We start from the raw sequence: 25801 nt of genomic DNA on the forward strand, positions 1-25801 counted from the left end.
TACTGACGTAGTGCTTTTATTTTGAAAGAGACTGTATGCAAACTGTACATTTCCTGTGAAAACAGAAGTGTATTTTGAAAACAGACAATGCATGTAACAGGCTGAAGTTGACACGGCGTCCCAGAATGTCAACAGCCAACACACCCAGGGTACGTTGGACGTAAGATTTCGACGACTTTGGAGTTAGATTGTGCTCTCTGTACCTATTGTTATTATTATTATTTTTTTTATTATTATTAGTATTAGTATCATATAGGTATTCTTGAGCTGTATAACATCTCTTGCATCCTGTCAGCCATCTTGGTTTTCAGAGATTTGTGTTGCGGTGACAACACCTGGCCACTGGGTGGCAGTGGTATGGCATGACGCACAAGGGTCCACTCTCGGGACTTAAATGTAACTACAGCATCAAAACCCAGGCATATACAAGACAATGGTGTTTAAATATCTGTCCTCTGAAGTGACCATAATATGTGAAAGGGCTAGATACGTGCCCAGACATTATATTTTAGTTTTTAAATTTGGCCCATGGCATCAAGTCTCAATTAAAAGTGTGTTGTATTCCCGACAACTGAATTTGTCCCCTCTCTCTTCAGCGGCACCAGCACTTAGGCGTACAAAAAACCAACAAACAAAAAAACACCTTAATTCACAGTACTGTTTATTAAAAGAGTTTGAACTACAAATGTTAGCATATAGTCAATGAGACAACATGAATAAAAGCATATCGTAAAAACATAAAATGGAAATATTCCAAAAAGAAGAGTTTAAAAAACTGTTTTTTTAGTCTGTTCTTGGTGATTGTTCATTCTCTGGCAAGGCTCACAGTGTTTTCAAGTTTTACACAGTGTTTATACAGGGCAATGGATAATTTCTGGATAACATCAAATTTACTTTATTTATACAAGGCAGTGGCTAATTCCTGGACAGCTGCAGTTTGTGCTTATTTATAGAGGGTTATGGATAATTTCCAGACAACTGTTACTTGTTCTTGTTTATGGAGTGTAGTGGATAATTCCTGGATGACTGCAGCACCCTCTCATGTGGAGTAGGCACAACATAACAATCCACATAAGTTACATATGTTTAACTTGTGTTTGTTTATAGAGGGCAGTGGATAATTCCTGGACAACTGCTGCATGCTCATACAGGGCAGTGATAATTCCTGCTAGTTTGCACAGGACAGTGGATAATTCCTGGACAACTGCTACTTGTGCTCTTTGACAACAGGCAGTGGATAATTCCTGGATGACTGTTATTTGTGCATGTTTACACAGGGCAGTGGATAATTTCTGGATGACTGCTGCTTGTGCTTGTTTTCACAGGGCAGTGGATAATTCCTGGACAACTGCTGCATGCTCATACAGGGCAGTGATAATTCCTGCTAGTTTGCACAGGACAGTGGATAATTCCTGGACAACTGCTACTTGTGCTCTTTGACAACAGGCAGTGGATAATTCCTGGATGACTGTTATTTGTGCATGTTTACACAGGGCAGTGGATAATTTCTGGATGACTGCTGCTTGTGCTTGTTTTCACAGGGCAGTGGATAATTCCTGGACAACTGCAGCTTGCTCATACAGGGCAGTAGATAATTCCTGCTAGTTTGTACAGGGCAGTGGATAATTCCTGGACGACTGCTACTTGTGCTTGTTTTAACAGGGCAGTGGATAATTCCTGGACAACTGCAGCTTGCTCATACAGGGCAGTGGATAATTCCTGGTGGACTGCAGCTCCTTCGTGTGGGGTAGGCACAACAGAACAATCCACGTAATAGGGCATTATAACGTCACAAAAATGCTCTGTAGAGCTGAGGGATACTCAAATAATAGTTTTCTGTGACTTCATCACGAGTCAGTTCTTTTACATTGCAACTTTTAAACAGTAGTTATTGATGTAAAGTTATTAGCTTTTAACGTAGACATAATTCAACTTTGCACAGTTTAAATTAGCTTGTCAGCAGTTGTCTTTCTTCACTCTCTGTTTGACAGTGCCTTCAGCGCACACAGAGACAGAGAGGAGCCTGGCCCCAAGCGGAACCCAAACCCAGGATAAAGAACGTCAGTGAACGTGGTGTAGAAGGTGTGGAGGTGGATCACTTTGTCAGATGAGACACTGTAGAAGGACAGAGTGCCAGCAGCCCAGTCCAGGTACACTCCCACTCTGTTGGAGGACAAGTTCGGGGGAGGATTTATGGGTGTGCTGCTTTTATTGTGCAAAGCAGAGTAAACACCTTGACAGCAGTACAAACTCCAGGAGCGCTCGTTCCCTCCAAACCAACAGTCATCATTATCTTTGTAAGTCACGGCGATATTGACCTCTCTTTCCCATTCAACCTCCCAGTAACAGCGACCAGTCAGACCGTTTCTACATCGCAACTGGGGCCACGTGATGTATCTCTCTGGATGAGCGGGATATTGCTCTTCATCAATTAATGGCATGACCTTTGTGTTGTTGTCTAGAAGGAAGAGATGTCTGTTTGTTGTATTGGGGTCGAGTTTAAGGTCACGGATATCTGAGAGAAAGAACAAAACAAATTAATGACATCACAGTTTTAAGACAAGTTTTCCATCTAAACAGCTGAACAAGTTCAGCTTTTAGTTCAAGAATCAAATTGAAAATACACTTACACTTCCTGAAAACTCGTTTCAACCACTGGACGCCATTAGGGTACAATCTGCAACAAAGAATTTACCTTTAATCAATGTAACATCGGCTGAAATATGCACTCACTGTCCACTTTAGTAGGTACACCTGTTCAACTGCTCGTTAATGCAAATATCTACCCAATAAATACCCAAAAAGAGCAAATATCCAGTGAGCCAAAATGCCTTGTTGATGCCAGAGGTCAGAGGAGAATGGCCAGACTGGTTCAAGATGATAGAAAGGCAACAGGAAGTCAAATAAGCACTGGTTCCAACCAAGGTGTGCAGAAGAGCATCTCTGAAGCAACAACACCTTGTCCAACCTTGAAGCAGATGGGCTACAGCAGCAGAAGACCACACCAGGTGCCACTCCAACGTGACAATGAGTTCACTGTACTCCAGTGGCCTCCACAGTCACCAGATCTCAGTCCAGTAGAGCACCTTTGGGATGTGGTGCACCTTGTTGAATCTATGACATCAATACTGAAAAATGGGGTCCGACCTGGTACCTGCAAGGTGTACCTAATAAAATGGCTGGTGAGTGTATAACAGACACTTTTGTTTCCAGCTCTAGAGCCTTCAAGAGCAAGCCTCCCACCTACCTGAGAGTGTCAAGTCTCCAGTGTGGACTCTCCAATCCAGCTGTCAGAGGCTGCACTCCTGAGTCTCCGAGGTGATTGTAGCTCAGGTCCAGTTCTCTCAGATGGGAGGGGTTGACGTTCAGAGCTGAGGCCAGAGAAGCACAGCCTTCTTCTGTGATCAGACAGCCTGACAACCTATTAAGACACCAAAAGAGAACACTTAAATCTCACATCAGATCTTGATGAACAAATATTCACATTGAAAATCTTTACTGATGTACAATTTGTTGTTGAGAACAAAATGACGAAACAAAAGTCAGCGGGAACCAAAATCATCGACCCACTGAGGACTGGATTCAAAATCACACTGAAAATCAAAGTAAATCATTGGCAACTCATAATGTGACTCAGTGCCTGTATGACCTCCTGACAACGTCTGGGCATGCTCCTGATGAGTCAGTGGATGGTGTCCAGGGGGATCTCCTCCCAGACCTGGATCAGGGCATCAGTGAGCTCCTGGACAGTCTGTACTTGGCGGCGTCAGATGCACCGATACATAACGTCGTATCGTTGCACCAGGAGGAACCCAGGGCCCTCTGCACCAGCGCAAGGTCTGACAGTTGCTCTGTGCCATCCTGGAGAGGCTGGACTACCTGTGCAACCTGATTGGGCTGCAGATACCGCCTTCCACCAGTAGTGACAAGGACACTAGCAGAAGACCAAACACCTGCTCACTAAGATGGATTTGAACAAAGTTGCAACGGAAATTTGAGACAAATAAATCTATTGAGCGCATAAGAAAGGTCTTAGATCTTTTACTTAACCTGTGAAAAATGGAAGCAAAAACAAAAGTACTGCGTTTAAATTTTTGTTTGGTTAGTGTAGATAGATAGATAGATAGATACTATAGATACTTGTGTTGCCTTTTAAGTGAAGAGATAAATGGCCATCTGCTGACTATCTTAATGAACCCTAACCTGAGAGTTTCCAGAGTACAGTGTGGACTCCCCAATCCAGCCACCAGCAGCTTCACTCCTGAATCCTGCAGGTTGTTGTCACTCAGGTCCAGCTCTCTCAGACAAGACGACTGGGAGCTGAGAACTGACGCCAGAGCTTTACAGCTTCTCTCTGACAGATTACAGCCACTTAGCCTGAAGAAACCACAAGAAAAGGAAGAACATCTATGAAAAAGACACTGGGCCTCATTCAGGAAACGATATATGAACAAATGTTTTCTTATGTTTGTTCTTATACAGTTAGGTCCATAATTATTTGGACAATGATACAGTTGTCGTCATTTTGGCTCTGTACACCACCACAATGGGTTTTAAATGAAACAATGAATAGGTGCTTAAAGTGCAGACTCTTAGCTTTCATTTAAGGCTTTTTTCAAAAATGTAGTATGAACCGTGTAGGAATTACAACCATTTCTTCACACAGTCTCCCGACTTTAAGGGCTCATAAGTATTTGGACAAACTAACATAATCATCAATTAAACAGTCAGTTTTAATACTTGGTTGCAAATCCTTTACAGTCAATGACTGCCTGAAGTGTTGGACACATAGGCATCACCAGATGCTGGGTTTCTTCCCTGGTGATGCTCTGCCAGCCCTTTACTGCAGCCGTCTGCACTTCCTGCTTGTGTTTTGGGTGTTTTGCCCTCAGTTTTGGCTTCAGCAAGAGAAACGCATGCTCAATTGGATTCAGGTCAGATGATATGACTTGACCATTGCAGAACATTCCACTTCTTTGTCTTAAAAATGTCTTTGGTTGCTTTTGCAATATGCTTCAGGTCAATGTCCAACTGCACTGTGAAACATCGTCCAATGAGTTTTGAAGCATTTGGTTGAATCTGAGCAGATAATGGTGCCCCAAACACTTCAGCTTTCATCCTGCTTTTTTGTTGCCTAAATTCAACCACATGGTTTTGTTGCCCAAACCCAACCACATGCTATTTGCCTAAACCCAACCACGTGCCTTTGTTGCCTAGACCCAAGCACATGTTTATGTTGCCTAAACCCAACCAAGAGTTTTGTTGCCGAAACCCAGCCATGTTTTTGTTGCCTAAACCCAACAATGTTTTTGTTGCCTAGACCCAACCACATGCTATTTGCCGAAACCCAACCACGTGCCTTTGTTGCCTAGACCCAAGCACATGTTTTTGTTGCCTAAACCCAACCAAGAGTTTTGTTGCCGAAACCCAGCCATGTGCTTTTGTTGAAGGAAAAAAAGGTCAATTTGCGGTGTTGTACCGACGTAGTGCGTTTGTTTTGAAAGAGACTGAATGTAAACGTTAAATTTCCTGTGAAAACAGAAGTGTGTCTTGAAACCGTTGCTGCATGAGGCCCAGTGTTTAATGAATGTGTATTGAATCTTTCCACCTGTCTCTGTACTTACAGAGCTTTGTTGGAGGCTTTGACCACTGGCAGCAGCCTCAGAAGAGCCTCCTCTGAAGCAGAGTATTTCTTCAGGTCAAACACGTCCAAGTTTTGTTCTGATGACAGTAAGGTGAAGACCATAGCTGACCAATCAGCAGGAGAGAGATCATCTGTGGAGAAATTTCCTGAACTCAGGGACTGTTGGATCTCCTCCACCAGAGAATGATCCTTCACTTCATTCAGACAGTGGAACAGATTAATGCTTCTCTCAGGAGGTGGATTCTTCCTGATCCTCTCCTTGATGTACTGGACTGTTTCCTGATTGGTCTGTGGGCCTTTTACTTCCTCTGTCAGCAGGCCTTGTAGGTGTCTCTGATTGGTCTCTAGTGAAAGACCCAGGAGGAAGCGGAGGAACAAGTCCAGGTGTCCATTTGGACTCTGCAATGCTTTCCCCATGGCACTCTGGTAGAAGTGTGTCATCTCAGAGTCTTTAATCACCAGTGAGGTTGTTTGTTGTTCTTCCATCAGATTGACTCCAGAGTTGATGAAGGTCAGATGGACATGAAGAGCAGCCAGAAACTCCTGAACACTCAGATGGACGAAGCAGAACACCTTGTCCTGGTACAGTCCTCTCTCCTCTTTAAAGATCTGTGTGAACACTCCTGAGTACACTGAGGCTGCTCTGATATCGATGCCACACTCTGTCAGGTCTGATTCATAGAAGATCAGGTTGCCTTTCTGCAGCTGATCAAAAGCCAGTTTTCCCAGAGACTCAATCATCTTCCTGCTCTCTGGACTCCAGTGATGATCTGTCTCAGCTCCTCCATCATACTTGATGTTCTTCACTTTGGTCTGAACCACCAGGAAGTGGATGTACATCTCAGTCAGGGTCTTGGGCAGCTCTCCTTCCTCTCTGGTCTTCATCACATCCTCCAGAACTGTAGCAGTGATCCAGCAGAAGACTGGGATGTGGCACATGATGTGGAGGCTTCGTGATGTCTTGATGTGGGAGATGATTCTTCTAACCTGCTTCTTTCTGAATCTCTTCCTGAAGTACTCCTCCTTCTGTGGGTCAGTGAACCCTCTGATCTCTGTCACCATGTCAACACAGTCAGGAGGGATCTGATTGGCTGCTGCAGGTCGTGTGGTTATCCAGAGGCGAGCAGAGGGAAGCAGTTTCCCCCTGATGAGGTTTGTCAGCAGCACATCCACTGAGGTGGACTCTGTAACATCAGTCAGGATCTCATTGTTGTGGAAGTCCAGAGGAAGTCGACACTCATCCAGACCGTCAAAGATGAACACAACCTGGAACTCTTCAAACCTGCAGATTCCTGCTTCTTTGGTTTCAGTAAAGAAGTGATGAACAAGTTCCACCAAGCTGTACTTTTTCTCTTTCAGCACATTCAGCTCTCTGAAAGTGAATGGAAATGTGAACTGTATGTCCTGGTTGGCTTTGTCTTCAGCCCAGTCCAGAGTGAACTTCTGTGTTAAGACTGTTTTCCCAATGCCAGCCACTCCCTTTGTCATCACTGTTCTGATTGGTTCATCTCTTCCAGGTGAGGCTTTAAAGATGTCTTCTTGTCTGATGGTTGTTTCTGGTCTGTGTGGTTTCCTGGATGCTGTTTCAATCTGTCTGACCTCATGTTCATCATTGACCTCTGCAGTCCCTCCCTCTGTGATGTAGAGCTCTGTGTAGATCTGATTCAGAAGGGTTGGGTTTCCTGCTTTAGCGATCCCCTCAAACACACACTGAGACCTCTGCTTCAGGGCAGATTTGAGTTTACTCTTGGACATAGCAGAGGTTTCTGGATAAGGAAATGACAAATTAACAATAGACAGATCAGTCCTATTCATAACAACAGATATGATACATCAACAATACATATCCCCCACACATTTTGGGTTTACTTGACCTCATACTTCATCCTACTTAACTCAGACCAGTTGTCCTCGTTCGTGGACCCTTTTTTGTGCCATCTAGTGGTAGTAAGAGCACACTACACTAATCCATGTAAAAACAAGATGGCAGCCAACTCTGCCAAGTCAGTCTGCAGCCGATCCTGACACAGAAGTGGACAAGGTCCAAAATCTGATCACAGTTTATAGTTGAAACTTCTTTATGTATGATTAATGATGTTTGTAGTTTTGATATGGCAACAAATTTGACAAATTTTAGCAACAGGAACAAGATAAGACACTGTTAATTAGGAAGTACTTGTTTGAGGACACTGGGACATTATTGTCATCTTGTTTGAGGACATTGGGACATTATTGCCATCTTGTTTGAGGACATTGGGACATTATTGTCATCTTGTTTGAGGACACTGGGACATTATTGTCATCTTGTTTGAGGACATTGGGACATTATTGCCATCTTGTTTGAGGACACTGGGACATCATATTGTCATCTTGTTTGAGGACACTGGGACATTATTGTCATCTTGTTCGAGGACACTGGGACATTATTGTCATCTTGTTATCTTGTTTGAGGACATTGGGACATTATTGTCATCTTGTTTGAGGACACTGGGACATTATTGTCATCTTGTTTGAAGACATTGGGACATTATTGTCATCTTGTTATCTTGTTTGAGGACATTGGGACATTATTGTCATCTTGTTTGAGGACACTGGGACATCATATTGTCATCTTGTTCGAGGACACTGGGACATTATTGTCATCTTGTTTGAGGACACTGGGACATTATTGTCATCTTGTTATCTTGTTTGAGGACATTGGGACATTATTGTCATCTTGTTTGAGGACACTGGGACATTATTGTCATCTTGTTTGAGGACATTGGGAAATTATTGTCATCTTGTTATCTTGTTTGAGGACATTGGGACATTATTGTCATCTTGTTTGAGGACATTGGGACATTATTGTCATCTTGTTTGAGGACACTGGGACATTATTGTCATCTTGTTTGAGGACACTGGGACATTATTGTCATCTTGTCATTTTGTTTGAGGACACTGGGACATTATTGTCATCTTGTTTGAGGACACTGGGACATTATTGTCATCTTGTTATCTTGTTTGAGGACACTGGGACATTATTGTCATCTTGTTTGAGGACACTGGGACATTATTGTCATCTTGTTATCTTGTTTGAGGACACTGGGACATTATTGTCATCTTGTTTGAGGACACTGGGACATTATTGTCATCTTGTTTGAGGACACTGGGACATTACTTCATCTTGTTTGAGGACACTGGGACATTATTGTCATCTTGTTTGAGGACACTGGGACATTATTGTCATCTTGTTTGAGGACATTGGGACATTATTGTCATCTTGTTATCTTGTTTGAGGACACTGGGACATTATATTGTCATCTTGTTCGAGGACACTGGGACATTATTGTCATCTTGTTTGAGGACATTGGGACATTATTGTCATCTTGTTTGAGGACACTGAGACATTATTGTCATCTTGTTATCTTGTTTGAGGACACTGGGACATTATTGTCATCTTGTTTGAGGACACTGGGACATTATTGTCATCTTGTCATCTTGTTTGAGGACACTGGGACATTATTGTCATCTTGTTTGAGGACATTGGGACATTATTGTCATCTTGTTATCTTGTTTGAGGACATTGGGACATTATTGTCATCTTGTTTGAGTACACTGGGACATTATATTGCCATCTTGTTCGAGGACACTGGGACATTATTGTCATCTTGTTTGAGAACATTGGGACATTATTGTCATCTTGTTCAAGGACACTGGGACATTATTGTCATCTTGTTTGAGGACATTGGGACATTATTGTCATCTTGTTATCTTGTTTGAGGACACTGGGACATTATTGTCATCTTGTTATCTTGTTTGAGGACACTGGGACATTATTGTCATCTTGTTATCTTGTTTGAGGACACTGGGACATTATTGTCATCTTGTTCGAGGACACTGGGACATTATTGTCATCTTGTTTGAGGACACTGGGACACTGGGACATTATTGTCATGTTGTCATCTTGTTTGAGGCCACTGGGACATTATTGTCATCTTGTTTGAGGACACTGGGTCATTATTGTCATCTTGTTATCTTTTTTGAGGACACTGGGACATTATTGTCATCTTGTTTGAGTACACTGGGACATTATTGTCATCTTGTTTGAGGACATTGGGACATTATTGTCATCTTGTTATCTTGTTTGAGGACACTGGGACATTATTGTCATCTTGTTTGAGGACACTGGGATATTATTGCCATCTCGTTTGAGGACATTGGGACATTATTGTCATCTCGTTTGAGGACATTGGGACATTATTGTCATCTTGTTTGAGTACACTGGGACATTATTGTCATCTTGTTTGAGGACATTGGGACATTATTGTCATCTTGTTATCTTGTTTGAGGACACTGGGACATTATTGTCATCTTGTTTGAGGACACTGGGATATTATTGCCATCTTGTTTGAGGACATTGGGACATTATTGTCATCTCGTTTGAGGACATTGGGACATTATTGTCATCTTGTTTGAGGACATTGGGACATTATTGTCATCTTGTTCAAGGACACTGGGACATTATTGTCATCTTGTTTGAGGACATTGGGACATTATTGTCATCTCGTTTGAGGACATTGGGACATTATTGTCATCTTGTTTGAGGACACTGGGACATTATTGTCATCTTGTTTGAGGACATTGGGACATTATTGTCACCTTGTTTGAGGACACTGGGACATTATTGTCATCTTGTTTGAGGACATTGGGACATTATTGTCATCTTGTTCAAGGACACTGGGACATTATTGTCATCTTGTTTGAGGACATTGGGACATTATTGTCATCTTGTTCAAGGACACTGGGACATTATTGTCATCTTGTTTGAGGACATTGGGACATTATTGTCATCTTGTTTGAGGACACTGGGACATTATTGTCATCTTGTTTGAGGACATTGGGACATTATTGTCATCTTGTTTGAGGACACTGGGACATTATTGTCATCTTGTTTGAGGACACTGGGACATTATTGCCATCTTGTTTGAGGACACTGGGACATTATTGCCATCTTGTTTGAGGACACTGGGACATTATTGTCATCTTGTTTGAGGACACTGGGACATTATTGCCATCTTGTTTGAGGACACTGGGACATTATTGTCATCTTGTTTGAGGACACTGGGACATTATTGTCATCTTGTTTGAGGACACTGGGACTGTTAGGCTAGTTGCTAAATTTGTCATTCTGATGTTGAGGGATACCAAGTGTACAGTGAGATTACCAGAGCTAGAAACAGCTACTGACCACTTGGACTCTGCAATTGACTGATGAGATTTTGGTGGTCCCAGTTCAAGGTCACTTTGACCTTGCATCCTTGTCACTCTTGCGAGCGCGATATCTAACGAATGCCTGAGAGAATTTCTTCAAATTTGCTACAAACGTCCACTTGGGCTGAAGAATAACTTAAGTAGAATTTGGTGGTTGGAAATGTCCAAAAAATGCACAGAAATGGCAGAATAAATTGAAAATGGCTGACTTCATGTTGAGATTAGGGCATGTCTCCAAATAACTACTTGTATGTCTTGGGACGTTACATGTGCCTACCAAGTTGCCTACATACAGGTCAAACCAGCTTTGGTGGCTGCTTTGTATAAATTCAATAGGGGGCACTACTGAGCCATTTTGTGACACCTGTGAGCCAGACCTATATCACATGTAATTTTTCGAGTTCTTGAGCACCTTAAGCCCTTCAAAAATGTGATTCTATTTGGAGAAAAGTAATGAGAATTCCTTCAGTTTCAAAAGGGCCTTTGCAACCACCTGCAGTCTGTGATTGGACCCCAATTAGGACTGAAAAGAGGCCATTTCCAATAAATGTACTGAACTAATATTCCCAAGTTAAGACATTCAAATGCATTCTAGTCCATTTCTTGACGTATTCTGTGTATCAATAAAAGCAAAAAGTCTTTGTTAGTGGTTTATTTGATGAACTGGGGGTTTTAGGTATAGCCATAATCTATTAAAATCCTCTTACTGCTCTGCAGACAGTCAGCCAGCTCCTCCTGCTTCTTTCTCCTCAGGAAGTCCAGTGTGAACTTCAGAAGTGCCTCATACTCCTCCTCACCCTGTCTCTCTGAGCATTCCTGGTAATCGGGACTCAAAATCCTCTGAAACATCTTCAGCCCCTCCCTCACAAAGGTGACAATGTTCTCCTGAGGAAGCTGTGAAAAATATCAAAGCACTATTACTTATATTACGCAGCCTCAAATCCATCTCCATGTCTTAAAACCTGCCACTCTAAAGCTGTTGAAGTAAAAAAGTTGTGTATATACAAACCATAAATATTGAGTCCTGGTTTGTTTGAGAATGCTTTGCACCGTCACACCTGGGAACCTCTGACCTCTCCTCAGTGAATCTGAGGAAAACATGAGGGGAAACAGCTGTCATTACATCCCCCTTATTTGTGGGGGTGGAGGGAGATTTTCTTTTCTTGTAGTTTGTCGGTTGTAATATGTCTGTGTGAGTAACTTGATATGCTCGTTCTTCAATATTGACATGGTTCACAACAATTGTAATTCTAACAACAAACCAGCAGAGGTTGCTCTGGTGAGATAAATGTAAACATGGGAAGTATTTGAACAAATGAGCAGTGCTGTCTTTTTACAAACCAAACTTCTTTTCACTGTCGTTGTTTTATCCCCACCTGTTACTGTCAGGGTGGTGTCCATTTGTGAAGTTCTTAGGTTCACCCATGGACCGCTCACTCTTCATGGACACACAGCTGACTGGAGACACTGGTCTCTCCTGTTGGACACTGATGGAAACACATGATTTGATCTCATCAAATGAAACTAAAAATTGTGATTACATTTTAGGTATATCTCTAAGTTACCAAGCCAGTTATCTGTGGCTGGCAGGTGTTCCTGGCTGGCTGCCACGTTAAAGGTCAGTTAGCCTCAAAAACAGTCGTAACGCCAGAAAGCCTCCAGAACCATCTATTTGTGAGGATGACCAAATTAATTTCATCCTAACAGTAGCCCCTTCTACACTGCCTGTTCAAGGCAGGAATTTCACACCGTTATGCCACCTCGCTGTTCTGTATATAACGTACAATTGCAATATGGGGGGACAGAGTTGTCTCGCCTTTAGGCCGCTACAGGAGGTAGTAACAGTGCTGAAACAGTGTCTGTATAACAGGACAGCCGACAGGACAGGACCATGGGCAGATGGGTGTGAAGCTTTGATGACATATTATGTGTGCGACCCAACTCGAAAGATGTAAAAAGCTGCTATTAGCAGTTAGCATCTAACTCAAAGAAGAAGAACAATGTCCCTAAAGTCAATGTAAAGACATGATTAGATGCAAATTCCTGCCGGGTGGCGTGATGGACGCGATGGATGTCAGGCAAATGACACAAAATATGCCAATTAAGTGGCGTGAATGAAGCGGGTAGCATGATTTTGTGTTACATACAACAGAGTTGAAAAATCAGAACCTCAGCAACCAAAAAAACTAGCGTTCAAACTCAAGTGTGTAACGCAATGTGAAAATTCGCATCAAGTTTGGTGTGAACACATCACAACAAAGGGCGCGAATAAAACAATTTTGCTCAAGTGAATTAAATGGAAAGTCCATGTAAAGATGTGATGAGACACAAATTCCTGCGGGGCAGCACGGCGGGCACAATGGACGAGAAGGATGTGATGTGAATGAGCCAAAATAAGCAGCGCAAATGAACCTAGTAGCGCAATTTCACATCATATGCTTATTTGCGAGAGTTGAAAAATCTGAACTTCAGTGTCCAATTTGTGCAGCGACAGCCAATCAGCATTGAGATTCTCCAGGGATCCAAATGTCCACAGTTTGTGAAAACAATGAGGTCCAGGAGCTCTTTACCCTCTGAGCAGAGGATGAGATCAGCCGCCATATAACAGAGACGGTAAATGATGATTATACGTTAACTGCTGACGTGTATGTTATATGTCACACCAGAGGTCGATGCTGCTGTGTTAAACGTCACATCTGTCATCTCTCTTTTGGCAGCGGAATGATGCCACCATCATTTGGTTCTGTGTAAAAATGGAAAGACAGTATGAAGACGGGACTTTGTAGCGATTCTATGGCGCCATCTCTGTGTAAGAAGGGCTAACGTCATGCTACTTTTGCCTGTGTTTGTGAAACAGAGCAGTCATTGTTCAGGAAACCAGCAGAGGTCGCTCTGGTGAGGTAAATGTAAACATGGGTTGTATTATTGAAGTATTTGAACAAATGAGCAGCGCTGTCTTTTTACAAACCAAACTTCTTTTCACTGTCGTTGTTTTATCCCCACCTGTTACTGTCAGGGTGGTGTCCATTTGTGAAGTTCTTAGGTTCACCCATGGACCGCTCACTCTTCATGGACACACAGCTGACTGGAGACACTGGTCTCTCCTGTTGGACACTGAGGGAAACACATGATTTCAACTGCAAGTAGTAGTAGTAGACAATAAGTTTGGTGTTTTTATTGTTTCAGACATCTGAACTGCTGCCCACATCTGTTTTTTAGTAAGTCAAACAGGTCAGGCAGGCCTCTGCAAGTAGTCACTATTTCACCAAGCTTCCAGATCCGTCTATTTCAGACGATCTCTGAGGTTGAAATGAATTTCATCCTGATAATGTCACGTTAGTTCTGCCTTTGTTCCTGAGAGCGAACCCCGACTCTAACCGAGGCCTCAAGGATCCTACATGAAGACGCTGCCTAATGTGTTCACAACAAATGCAATGCAAATTTGAACACTAGAATATTTTGTGGTGACTTGCTTCATGTGCACGAACAACACGTGTGAAATTGCTGAATCGACAAATCAACTTCAGCCGGTACGTCCTCGGCATCATACATCTCTGGAGGATCTCATTGCCGATTGGCTATCTCGACGTGAATTGGTCGTGAAATCGCGCTACTTGGTTCATTCACGCCGCTTAATTCGCATCATTCATGTCACATCCATCACAGTGCCCAGCGGGAAGTCAAATCTAATGGCGTCTTTACTTCGACTTTACATGTAAACGCTGTTTGAATGTTGGAATATTTTGCATCGACTCGCTTCATGTATAAATAATTCACGTTGTACAAGCGTGAAATCACTGATGAATTCATGAACTTCTGCCAGTACATCCTCTGCGTCGTACGTCCCCAGTGGATCTCAGTGCTGATTGGCTATCACGGTGCAAACTGGTTGCTGAAGTTCAGATTTTTCAACTCAGAAAAAATTGCACTACTTACTTAATTCCCATAATTTGCATCAATCGCACCGGCCCGAGGGGAATTTGCGTCCTATGGCGTCTTTACATTGACTTTACACGTAATTCAATCGCGCAGATTGTTTTATTCGTGCATTACATTATAAATGTGCATTATTTGCCCAATTTGAACGCTAGAATATTTTGCGTTGATTCTCGTGTCGTACACACATTAAATCACTGAATCAAAGAATGAATCTCTGCCGCTACCTCCTCAGCGTCATACATCCCCGGAGGATCTCAGTGCTGATTGGCTATCACAGTGTAAATCGGTCGCTGAAGCTCAGATTTTCAACTTTTACAAGTAAGTGTATGACGGGAAATCACACTTCTCCCTTATTCATATTATTATTATATTTGAACAAATGAGCAGTGCTGTCTTTTTACAAACCAAACTTCTTTTCACTGTCGTTGTTTTATCCCCACCTGTTACTGTCAGGGTGGTGTCCATTTGTGAAGTTCTTAGGTTCACCCATGGACCGCTCACTCTTCATGGACACACAGCTGACTGGAGACACTGGTCTCTCCTGTTGGACACTGAGGGAAACACATGATTTCAATTGCAAGTAGGTGGCGATAACACTCAAAGTAATGTACAACCCAATCAAAGCATGTTTTCTCAAACTAAACATTTTATAAAATGTAGTGTATTATCAAACATGTAGAAGACAGTAAGTTACACTGAGTAGAATTTTTCTGTGGCAGTAACATTTTCCAAATTATTCTTTATTTTGACTCAACCCTACAAACACCATCCTGCTGCCACAAATACTCCCTAGAGCACCAAATGTGGATCAATCTGCTGCTGAAAATAGACCTAGACAAATGCACTCTTTCCTCCTGTTTGATAAAAACTACATTCTGTATAAAGGAAATGGCTGAGACTTTTTGAACCTGAAACTATATTTGTGTTTTTGAATACTTTCACTAGGAACCAATGGGACTGGAGCTGAGAGCCACAGACAGGAAGTCAGAAAGTATGGAGAGACGAGCTGAAGGTCCAGATACACCAAAATCAGAGAACTACCTGTGACAAAGGCCAACTGTTGCTTTGCCTCACATCAACTGTGTCTTTGTCAGAACGTTACACCTGAACACACCACACAGATGACAGCCAACAGCCAACCAGCATGAAGCTCTGCGCCTGGGTAAGAGGAAATAACTCTCCATACTAGCAAATGGTGGTAGTCTGTATTCACCCCTGAAAAGAGGAAAATGGAAGACCCACAGGACGGATTTAAGACACTAGGTAGGCCCTGATCACACAGAAAGAGTTTTAGCAGCTGGAGGCGCTTTTTGTAATTGTTTTTAATGATAATGAAGCTTGTTGCGTTGCAATGCACCTGGCGTTTCTGCACGGTAAGCGCTTGGCGTTATTGCAGGATACAATAAAAGTAGTCTAAGTGGGCGGAAGTTCGCTGCATAGATCAGCCTCTCATTGGGCGGAACAAGCCACCCGCTGAAGTCCCGCCCTACCGCCTCCAGTTGCAGTTTTCAACACGTCCTTTACTAACTTTTGCGGTGTTTGATCTTGCAGGGATGTAGCCATTTTTCTGCCATGGTTCGCGTCCTGTAGGTGATATTTTTGTGGGCGTGTTACACCAAAACCTGTTTCCCCCCGGCAATATTTTTGCAAGCGCACTGTTGCTGTGGCACTGCCAAGAACGATTGTGATTGGTTGAAAGAAATACAAGCAGCCGGGGCGTTTTTTTCTCCAATCTTAAAGTGAGAGTCGGCCCAGCCAGACCTTTCTTTTCTTGAGAAAGGTCTGGTGAGCGAGACTACAATAACAGTAACAGTCGATTGATTACACAGGAAGGTCAGTGTAACGAGGTGATGGGGTGACTGCCTGGCAACAATAAAAAGGCGCAGCCATAAAAACTAGGTAGATGAGATGAGTTTTGTTGACATAAACAAAAAGTACAGAATAATGTTGACTGTCGCCTTTAATTCGTACCTTTTACCAGCCAAGTCAGGTCCATGTTCGAGCGTAGAGTTGATCCTGAGAGAGAGAGAGACCCAACAGTGAGGACACTTATCTGTTTTCTCATCCACCAGCTGTTAGATAAGAAGACAACTTCCAGCTAGGCATTGACAAGAAAAGTACTATCAACCAAAGGCATGTAATTCTGGATGGCTGTTAATTGTTGAGTCTCATCCCCAGGCTGTCAAATACAGACAAATTGTCACACTCCTTACTAACGACACACAGGCCAAACAGCTGAAACGCAGCAGTTAACATTGTGAAACGGTTGCGGTCAGGTTTAGAATAAAGATGTTTTAGATGAAAATAAGTATGCTTGTTACGTAATGTAATGTAACGTAGGGTTACGCCCCTCAGCGTCGATATCACACACCAAGGGGCGTGACAAAGTGGTGGTGTTTGACGACCTGGCAATGAGATGGGACTGCTAGACCGAACACCATACACATTATGAACATAATCATAACTGACAAACTGGCTTCACACTATCACTCTGACGTTTTGATAATTACAAACCTATCCATGCTCCAAGTTGCGCTCCAGCATGCTGAAAAGAAAAGAAAGAAAACCAAAGTAAGACAAGGAGGAGAAACCTTTTTATTCTGACCTGTCTGAACTGAACTGTAAGAGTTGTGGTTATTCTCAGATCTGCTTTTCATTTGCAAACATTTTTGCCTGTGGAGGAATGCAGCCAAACTGCATAACACACTCACACACGTCATTCTCATGTAGTTACCACCGAAACCATGTGCAGTACAATCATCTTTTATATAGGTGTGTCCACAAACAATGCACATTAACCGGAATGATCAGCTGGTGAGGAGATAGGCGCCAACATCTCTGACTCATCATGCTCTGTCTAGATATGCGGTTCATGGGTGCATTCAGAACGGATTTTAAGTAAGGAGTTTGTAGATAATACACTTTACTTTGAAGTACAGTGAATTTCCAGTGCAGAGCTTTTTATTTGATGTACCATTTCCTGGTGAGAACTAAGTGACTAACAGACAGCAACTTAATTAAACCATCCATTAAAACATCTAAGTACAGCCAGTCTCTGTAACCCACCATTAAGTTTAACAAAAAGTCAGATAGTCTGACGTAAAACCACACTGTCTCCCTCCAACTCTCTGCCAGATTCAGGTTCACCAGCTGCCCACTGTGAGCGGAGACAGACGCCGAATTTCTTTCACACATCGTTATAAACTAAAACTTAATGTAAAATAAAGTTTATGGTCCAGGTATCATTGGATACTTCGTAATCTTACTATATAATGATGAAAACTCAAAGTCTGTGTGTCTGTTCCACGTTTTTCTCCTCACTGAGTTGGTCAATCCATGTGAAATTTGGCACAGTGGTAGAGGGTCATGGGAGGATGCCAATGAAGCAATATTACATCAATTGGCCAAAGGGGGGCGCTATATTCAAATAAACACAAGAAGTTTGTGCTCTAATAAAAAAAAAAAAGGGATCAGCGCTCAGTGAATAATCCTCCTAAGCCCTACGATAAGCTATTATGGCAAGGCTTAACTATACAGACCCGTGAGCAGTGATAACTAACATGTCTTTGGGGTCATCGGGTGGGAACCTCCTTTCACCGGTGTTTCGTCTAGTTAGTCCCACGACACCTCCAGGAGGCTAGACAGTGATCTCTGGCGTCCCAGAGACACTCCCCTAATGCCAGGTCTCACTGCTCCCCGCACTAACCGAACAACCTCCTTTACCTTACCTATACTACCACAGAGGAGGTAGACCCAGGGAAGGAAGCCTTGTTAGGCTATCACACTCCCCCGCCGGGTTAGGCTGTACAGTCTACCTCCCCAGGACGAGCCCTCACAACAATGACACCTCCAGGAGGCTGGACAGTGATCTCAGCCCAAACAGCACTGCCAACTTCAACCAAGCCCAGGCTCCGTTTATGCGAGCTCCAGGCAGAAGCAATGCTGATACTACCTTTACTAGCACATTCACCATACTCTATTTCACACGCTACATAGCATAACTACAATGTAAGCTAAAGTTAAAGGAGATAAATGAACTCACAGGATCAGCAAACACACTCACTTTGCAGCATGGTCTCAAACAAAATGGATTCAAATAGGCCACTCCCACACTTAAATAACCTTCCTCTTCCTGGATTTCCTTCTTACTTACACATGGCTTTCTCAGCCCAAACAGCACTGCCATCTTCAACCAAACCCAGGCTCCATACATGCGAGCTCCAGGCAGAAGCAATGCTGATACTAGCTTTCCTGTCACATTCACCATACTCTATTTCACACACTACATAGCATAACTACAATATAAGCTAAAGTTAAAGGAGCTAACTGGACTTACAGGATCAGCAAGCACACTCACCTTGCCGCATGGCCTCAAACAAAATGGATTCCAATAGGCCACTCCCACACTTAAATAACCTTCCTCTTCCTGGATTTCTCCTGACAGGAAGTGGATCTCTCCACCTGATCTCAAGGAGTTATGTGCCCTGCTTAGTAGTTCCCCCTGCTGGCCCCCAGCTGACATTATTTCTTCTGTAATAGATAAACTGGCTGCATTTAATTGCTTCATCTGACATTTCCCTCACTGTCTTCCTCAAATTCTGTCCCCGCACTCCGAGTTCCCCCAGGAGTGAGACAGTTGATCTTGCTATGAATCCCCTACACCCCACTTCCACTGGACAAATCCTAGTTTTCCATCCTCGCTGCTCAGCTTCTGCTCCTAAGTCTGCATATCTAAGCTTTTTTCTTTCATAGGCTTCTTCCACTGAGTCTTCCCAAGGAACTGTCAGCTCAATGAAATAAACTATCTGTTGACTCACTGACCACAACACTAAGTCAGGCCTCTGCCTGGTACAGACTATTTCCTGAGGAACAACAAGCTTTCCCCCTAAATCTACTTGCATTTCCCAATCACAAGCACCTTCTAGGCGGCCACACCCTTGCCTCCTCACTAACTTATCCCTTCTGTATTTCTCTCCCTCACAGACAAACTGAATTGCTAAACTCCTATCCTTAACACCTTCTGAATTCACCTGTCTTCGTTTCCCTTCGATGCCTGCAGCTAAACATTTCAACACCTGATTATGTCGCCATGTATATCGGCCTTGTGACAAGCCAACTTTACAGCCTGACAAAATATGCTTTAAAGTTGCGGTACGTGAACACAATGGGCATGATGGGTCCTCATTTACCCACAGTTTTAGGTTCTGGGGGGTTGGTAACACATCGTATGTAGCCCCTACCAGGAATCTAATACGATTCTCCTCCATACTCCACAGGTCCCTCCAACTAAGCTTCCTCTTCTCTACACTTTCCCAATTCAACCACTGTCCCTGTTTAGCCTGGGCCACTACCTTTGCACCCCTTACTATCTCTTCCTGTCTGCGTATCTGTTCTACAACCAGCTTTCTTTTATCTTTGAGGCCTGCTGTATTCCATACCGGTTTACCTGAGCCAAGCCCCAGGCCTCCCCGGCCAAACTGAACATTACCTACAATCTCTGCATGTCTAAGAGCTGCCTCTGCCTCCTGAACTGCCGATCTTGGGTTCCACTTCCTCCCCTTGGTTGGATTTGGAACCACACTCCTAACTACCACGTCCTTACTCCCAGATAACAAGAGCTCTGTCCTGACCTTGGTACATTTAAATTCCTCTGTTAAACTAGATACTGGCAGCTGAAGTATCCCTTTTCCATACAATGCAACACTACTTAGGCACCTAGGAGCGCCCAACCACTTCCTAATGTAGGAGCTAACCGACCTTTCCATTCTTTCCACAACAGATATTGGAATTTCATAAACTGACAATGGCCACATTAACCTAGGATATAGCCCAAATTGCAAACACCACAACTTCAACTTTCCTGGAAGTTCTGATTTATCTATTCTATCCAATCCTTCAGCCACATCTTTTCTAAATTTCACCACCTGTTCCTTATCATTCAACTCTACATTGTACCACCTACCTAAGCTCTTTACTGACTTTTCCCTAATTGTTGGGATGTCCTCATCATCTATGACAAACTTCCTATCACTTAACTTCCCTCTACATATCGAGATGCTTCTAGATTTACTAGGCTTGATTTTCATGCTGGCCCACTTGAGGTTCTTATTTACCTTCTCTAGTAGCCTCTTTGTACATGGCATTGTTGTGGTCACCAGTGTCATGTCATCCATGTAAGCCCTAACTGGTGGAAGATGCAACCCATTCTGCCGTCTCTCCCCACCTACCACCCACTTAGAAGCCCTGATGATTACTTCCATTGCCATAGTAAATGCTAATGGAGAAATTGTACACCCTGCCATGATGCCTATTTCTAGCCTCTGCCAACCTGTTGTGAAACCTGCTGTACTTAGACACAACCTAATATCCTGAAAATATGCTTTCACTAAGTTAACAACTACCTGTGGCACTCTGAAGTAGTCAAACGCACTCCAAATGAGGCTGTGCGGTACTGAACCAAACGCATTTGCAAGATCTAAAAATATTACATGTAGGTCCCTTTTGTTAATCTTCGCTGCCTGAATCTGGTGCCAGATCATGCTAGTATGCTCTAAACACCCTGAAAAACCTGGTATTCCTGCCTTCTGCACCATGGTATCTATTAAGCTATTCCTTTCTAAGTAGCTAGCTAGTCTCTGCGCTACTACACTAAAGAAAATCTTCCCCTCCACATTCAAGAGAGAAATCATCCGGAACTGGCTAAGGTCCACAGACTCCTTCTCCTTAGGAATGAGGACACCCCCTGCCCTACGCCATGCTCTTGGTATAATTTGTTTTTCCCAAACTATTCTTAGCTGTTTCCACAAAAATTTAAGGGTATCAGGCGCACTTTTATAAACCCGGTAGGGGACTCCATTAGGCCCTGGGGCCGAAGAAGCCTTTGCACGCCTGACCACCTCCTGAACTTCCTTCCACCTAGGTGGCCTGACATCCATCTCATGCTCTATCCCTCCTAATGGAGGGATATCAGGTGGGAAACCTACTATCCTATTCTTCTCCAAATCTGAATACGTGTTTCTCAAATATTCTTCAACCTCTAACCTTTCTGCTTTAAGCTGCCCTCCCTTTTCCTGGCTGAACAATCCTTTAACAAACTTAAAAGGGTCCCTGAAAAAACCCGTCCTAGCATATTCCTTCTTCCTCCTCTTTTTCCTGAGATGCTCCGCCCTTCTAAGAACTGCTAGCCTGCTTCTCAACTCCTCTTGCAACACCTTAATTCCCTCCCTTTCTTCTTCTGTAGCCTTTTTCCACTGCTTTCTTAACTGTCTCCTTTCCTTGACTAACTTCTCTATTTCTCTCTGCCGCCTAGACTTACCTGACTGTACCCTCTCACTCCTCTTTCTCTCATGCACCCCAAACCTCTCTACACCATATGAATACATTATATCTCCCATCTTTTCTAACCTTTCTATTGCATTTCCTCTAAGCCTACTCAAGATTACTGACAAGTCTCTATTAACTATCTCCCATTCTTTACTGTCATTTGCTCTAGGCCATCTAACTCTAACCTTTTGCTCCATAGTTCTTTCTCTGGCTAGCATACTGGCCTCAGTGTCACCTGCATCCTCTCTTACTACCCCCTCCTCCTCAGTGGCAGCGTTACTGATATCCTGCGAACTGTGGTTTTCTACCTGCCGCTGGACTTCATCCGACTGACTCGACTGACTTCTTAGGAAGTACTGATCAATGCGGCTACTCTGCCCTTTCTTTGCCACACACTTCTTCTTTCCCTGATGAGTTCTGAGGCCTTTCACTGATGTTACTTTCTGCCAGCCGCAAGGACAAACCTGAAGCATCTTGTTCTCAACTATGCTACTTTTGCCCTCTACAGATGCGCTCACCTTGCCCTGAGTGCTGCTAATTCTAGCACTGGTGGATAGGTCCGTGCCCCTATCCTTCACTGAGTCACCGGTCCAAGTCATAGTCGTGTCCTTTCCAATGTCTGTTACCGTGTAATCCACCTGTGAGTCATCTTCCACCCCTGCTCTCGCTGACTCTTGGGGTATTTTCCCTATGTTGGCTGTAGCTAATTTTGGTTGTAATAAGGCTGTAATAGTAATAGCAACCCATTGAAATGTCAAACTTTGAATGGGCATATCTCATGCCCCGTATGTCGTAGAGACATGAAGCTTTGCACAGAGATGCCTCTCCTCATGAGGAACACATTTGCCTCAAGAACCCATAACTTCCGCTTATATAGATTTTCCGCCATTTTGAATTTTTTGAAAAACACTTCAAATGGATCTCTTCCTAGGAAGTTTGAGCGATCTGCATGAAACTGGGTGAACATAATCTAGGGACCAATATCTAAAGTTCCCGCTTGGCAAAAGTTGGAAAACTTACTAAAACTGAGCTTCTATAAGGCAATGAATATTGCAGAGGGCGTGGCTCATCACATAAAGGTGTATAACATCTCAAGGGTTTCACCCATCACCACGCAACTTTGTAGGCATATGACCACACATAATCTGAGGGGACCCCTCCATTATTGACCCCATCAAACAAAATGGGGGCGCTAGAGAGCTCATTTCTTATCTAGGCCTAACCGCCATATGGATTTTTACTAAACTTGGTAGATATGTAGAACAGGACGCCTCAAGGTGACTGGAGAAATTTAACTCTAATTGGCAACTGGGTGGCGCTATAACAACAGAAAAATGCTTCAAAATGGCTAAAATGCGACCGATCGCTGTGGCTCCCCCTGTGGACCAATGTTGGTGTAAACACTTTAACTATCTGCCTTTCAACGTGCTGCCTCAACTACTAATGTACAGTTTTAGCCCACTAACTATCCCACTATTGGCAATGGTACTACTGTACTTTCAATAAAGCAATCGTACTATCAGATTCACACTCAAACTGTACGTGGGCAACTGTGCACTCAATGGGTGTGGACTAGTTCATTTGTAATTTAAAAACAAGCAACCAAAATTCAACTGTTTTCCCATTTTAAACCAAAAACGAAAAACAAGGAAACAGACATTTTTCCTTTTTTTCTTACAGAATAAAAAGAAAAGACAAAAACCAGTCCAAGCAGTCCATGTTTGGTTTATGGTAATTCTTTTTCCATTTTGGTTTGGCGATTAAAAAAAATGGAAGTCACGTTTTCCGTCTGTTTGTTTGTTGTTGCCACATGAAAAATTAATAATCCAGACACTGTTAATTGGCTCCCTTTATTATTAGTACACCATTTGGGTCAGACAGACGTCATCAGTCATTAACTATTCGCCCAGTCTTTACTTCAGGTCTGGTGTTACTTTAAAGTGTTTTATGTGACATATTCAGAGGAGTTTTGTCATCATCCAGCTGAATAACAAAATGCAGCCTAATGATACGTACAAGTATCATCGAGTGGACTCTCTGGCAGAAGAGAGACCCAAAGATAAATAAAGTCAACATTTGACTTAAAAAAACAAACAAGGCCTTCTGTATCAAAGTAAAGACTGTCTGTCTTCTCTTAACTGAAACTATTTCTCAGTCCCCAACTAGTCCTAGGTGCTTCAATAGATCCGTTATCCCCTCGGAGATTTTAAAGCTCAACTTGAACAACTTCCATCGACTGTAACTCACGAGGCAAGAAAGGAACAACCAGCACAGTGTACAGGTTGACTTACGAACACAGAGAAAAACAGCCTGTGCCTGATTTTTTAATATTCTGTAATCAAACTGTACTTATTGAAATATACAGGTTAACAAAGCTGAAAATAATAAATTACCATACCTTCAGGTCAAGTTGCTCCAAGATATAGACTGCGCCATGGCTACAAGTAAAAATGAAAGTGAACAACCGCTTCAGAAAATATGAAGAGAGAGAGATGGGGGTGGGGAGAAGGGTGGAAAGCCTCAGAGGGTTTCTTGAGGTCAAAGTACATGTAGTAAAGTTATGCAGAGTAATGAGCAGGTGAAGTGTCTGTCTGAGTGACTTTGTGTCAGAGACAAATCTCTTTAGGCTCGGTGCAAGGCCATCTAAATGTGTATATTTTGGAAATGTAAAAACCATTCTAAAATATAGCAGCAAGCAGCATTTCCAGGGTTCACGCCAGCATGGACCTTTAAAAGCTGAAGATGTGTGAGATCAAGACCTTTGACAGTTTAGGACACCTGCATTAAACATGCTTTAATGGCTTAGTCTGAGTTTGTTGATGTTTGAATAAAACCGTCATTGATTACAGCCAGATTTTGAGACAGACCATTGCACTTGTTTGGGACTTGTGGCGCCCCCTATTGGCCGATTCTAAAATAATTTGACATACATGGTTTGTCATCTCATCTTACTACATAATGACGAAAACTCTGTGTGTCTGTTCCACGTTTTTCTCCTCAATGACTTGGTCTCTTTTTGGTCATTTAGTGTCTCCTTGTGGTCATTTAGTGTCCCCTTGTGGTCATTTAGTGTCTCCTTGTGGTCATTTTGGGTCTCTTTGGGGTCATTTAGTGTCCCCTTGTGGTCATTTAGTGTCTCCTTGTGGTCATTTTGGGTCTCTTTGGGGTCATTTAGTGTCCCCTTGTGGTCATTTAGTGTCTCCTTGTGGTCATTTAGTGTCCCCTTGTGGTCATTTAGTGTCTCCTTGGGGTCATTTAGTGTCTCCTTGTGGTCATTTAGTGTCCCCTTGTGGTCATTTAGTGTCTCCTTGGGGTCATTTTGGGTCTCTTTGGGGTCATTTAGTGTCCCCTTGTGGTCATTTAGTGTCTCCTTGGGGTCATTTTGGGTCTCTTTGGGGTCATTTAGTGTCCCCTTGTGGTCATTTAGTGTCTCCTTGGGGTCATTTTGGGTCTCTTTGGGGTCATTTAGTGTCCCCTTGTGGTCATTTAGTTTCCCCTTGTGGTCATTTAGTGTCTCCTTGTGGTCATTTTGGGTCTCTTTGGGGTCATTTAGTGTCCCCTTGTGGTCATTTAGTGTCTCCTTGGGGTCATTTAGTGTCCTCTTGTGGTCATTTTGGGTCTCTTTGGGGTCATTTAGTGTCTCCT

General features: G+C 43.0%; 2 protein-coding genes across 2 annotated transcripts in view; both read right to left on the reverse strand.

The window, feature by feature from the left end:
• Window positions 1–25801, reverse strand: part of ephx2 (epoxide hydrolase 2, cytoplasmic) — a 46686-nt gene that overhangs the window by 1307 nt on the left and 19578 nt on the right. The window lies entirely within an intron of this gene.
• On the reverse strand, window positions 645–25162 carry LOC117250025 (NLR family CARD domain-containing protein 3-like). The gene is made up of 13 exons (XM_078165591.1): window positions 24555–25162; window positions 17348–17378; window positions 16805–16849; window positions 15274–15384; window positions 13898–14008; window positions 12271–12381; window positions 11904–11982; window positions 11602–11788; window positions 5625–7410; window positions 4204–4377; window positions 3248–3421; window positions 2631–2677; window positions 645–2515 (listed from the first exon to the last, which is right to left on the reverse strand). The coding sequence occupies exons 2-13, from the start codon at window positions 17353–17355 to the stop codon at window positions 1974–1976; spliced, it is 3375 nt and encodes a 1124-aa protein (XP_078021717.1). The 5' UTR covers window positions 17356–17378; window positions 24555–25162; the 3' UTR covers window positions 645–1973.

The sequence above is a fragment of the Epinephelus lanceolatus genome, chromosome 24 (assembly GCF_041903045.1).
Source record: "Epinephelus lanceolatus isolate andai-2023 chromosome 24, ASM4190304v1, whole genome shotgun sequence".
In the NCBI taxonomy this organism is placed as follows: domain Eukaryota; kingdom Metazoa; phylum Chordata; class Actinopteri; order Perciformes; family Serranidae; genus Epinephelus; species Epinephelus lanceolatus.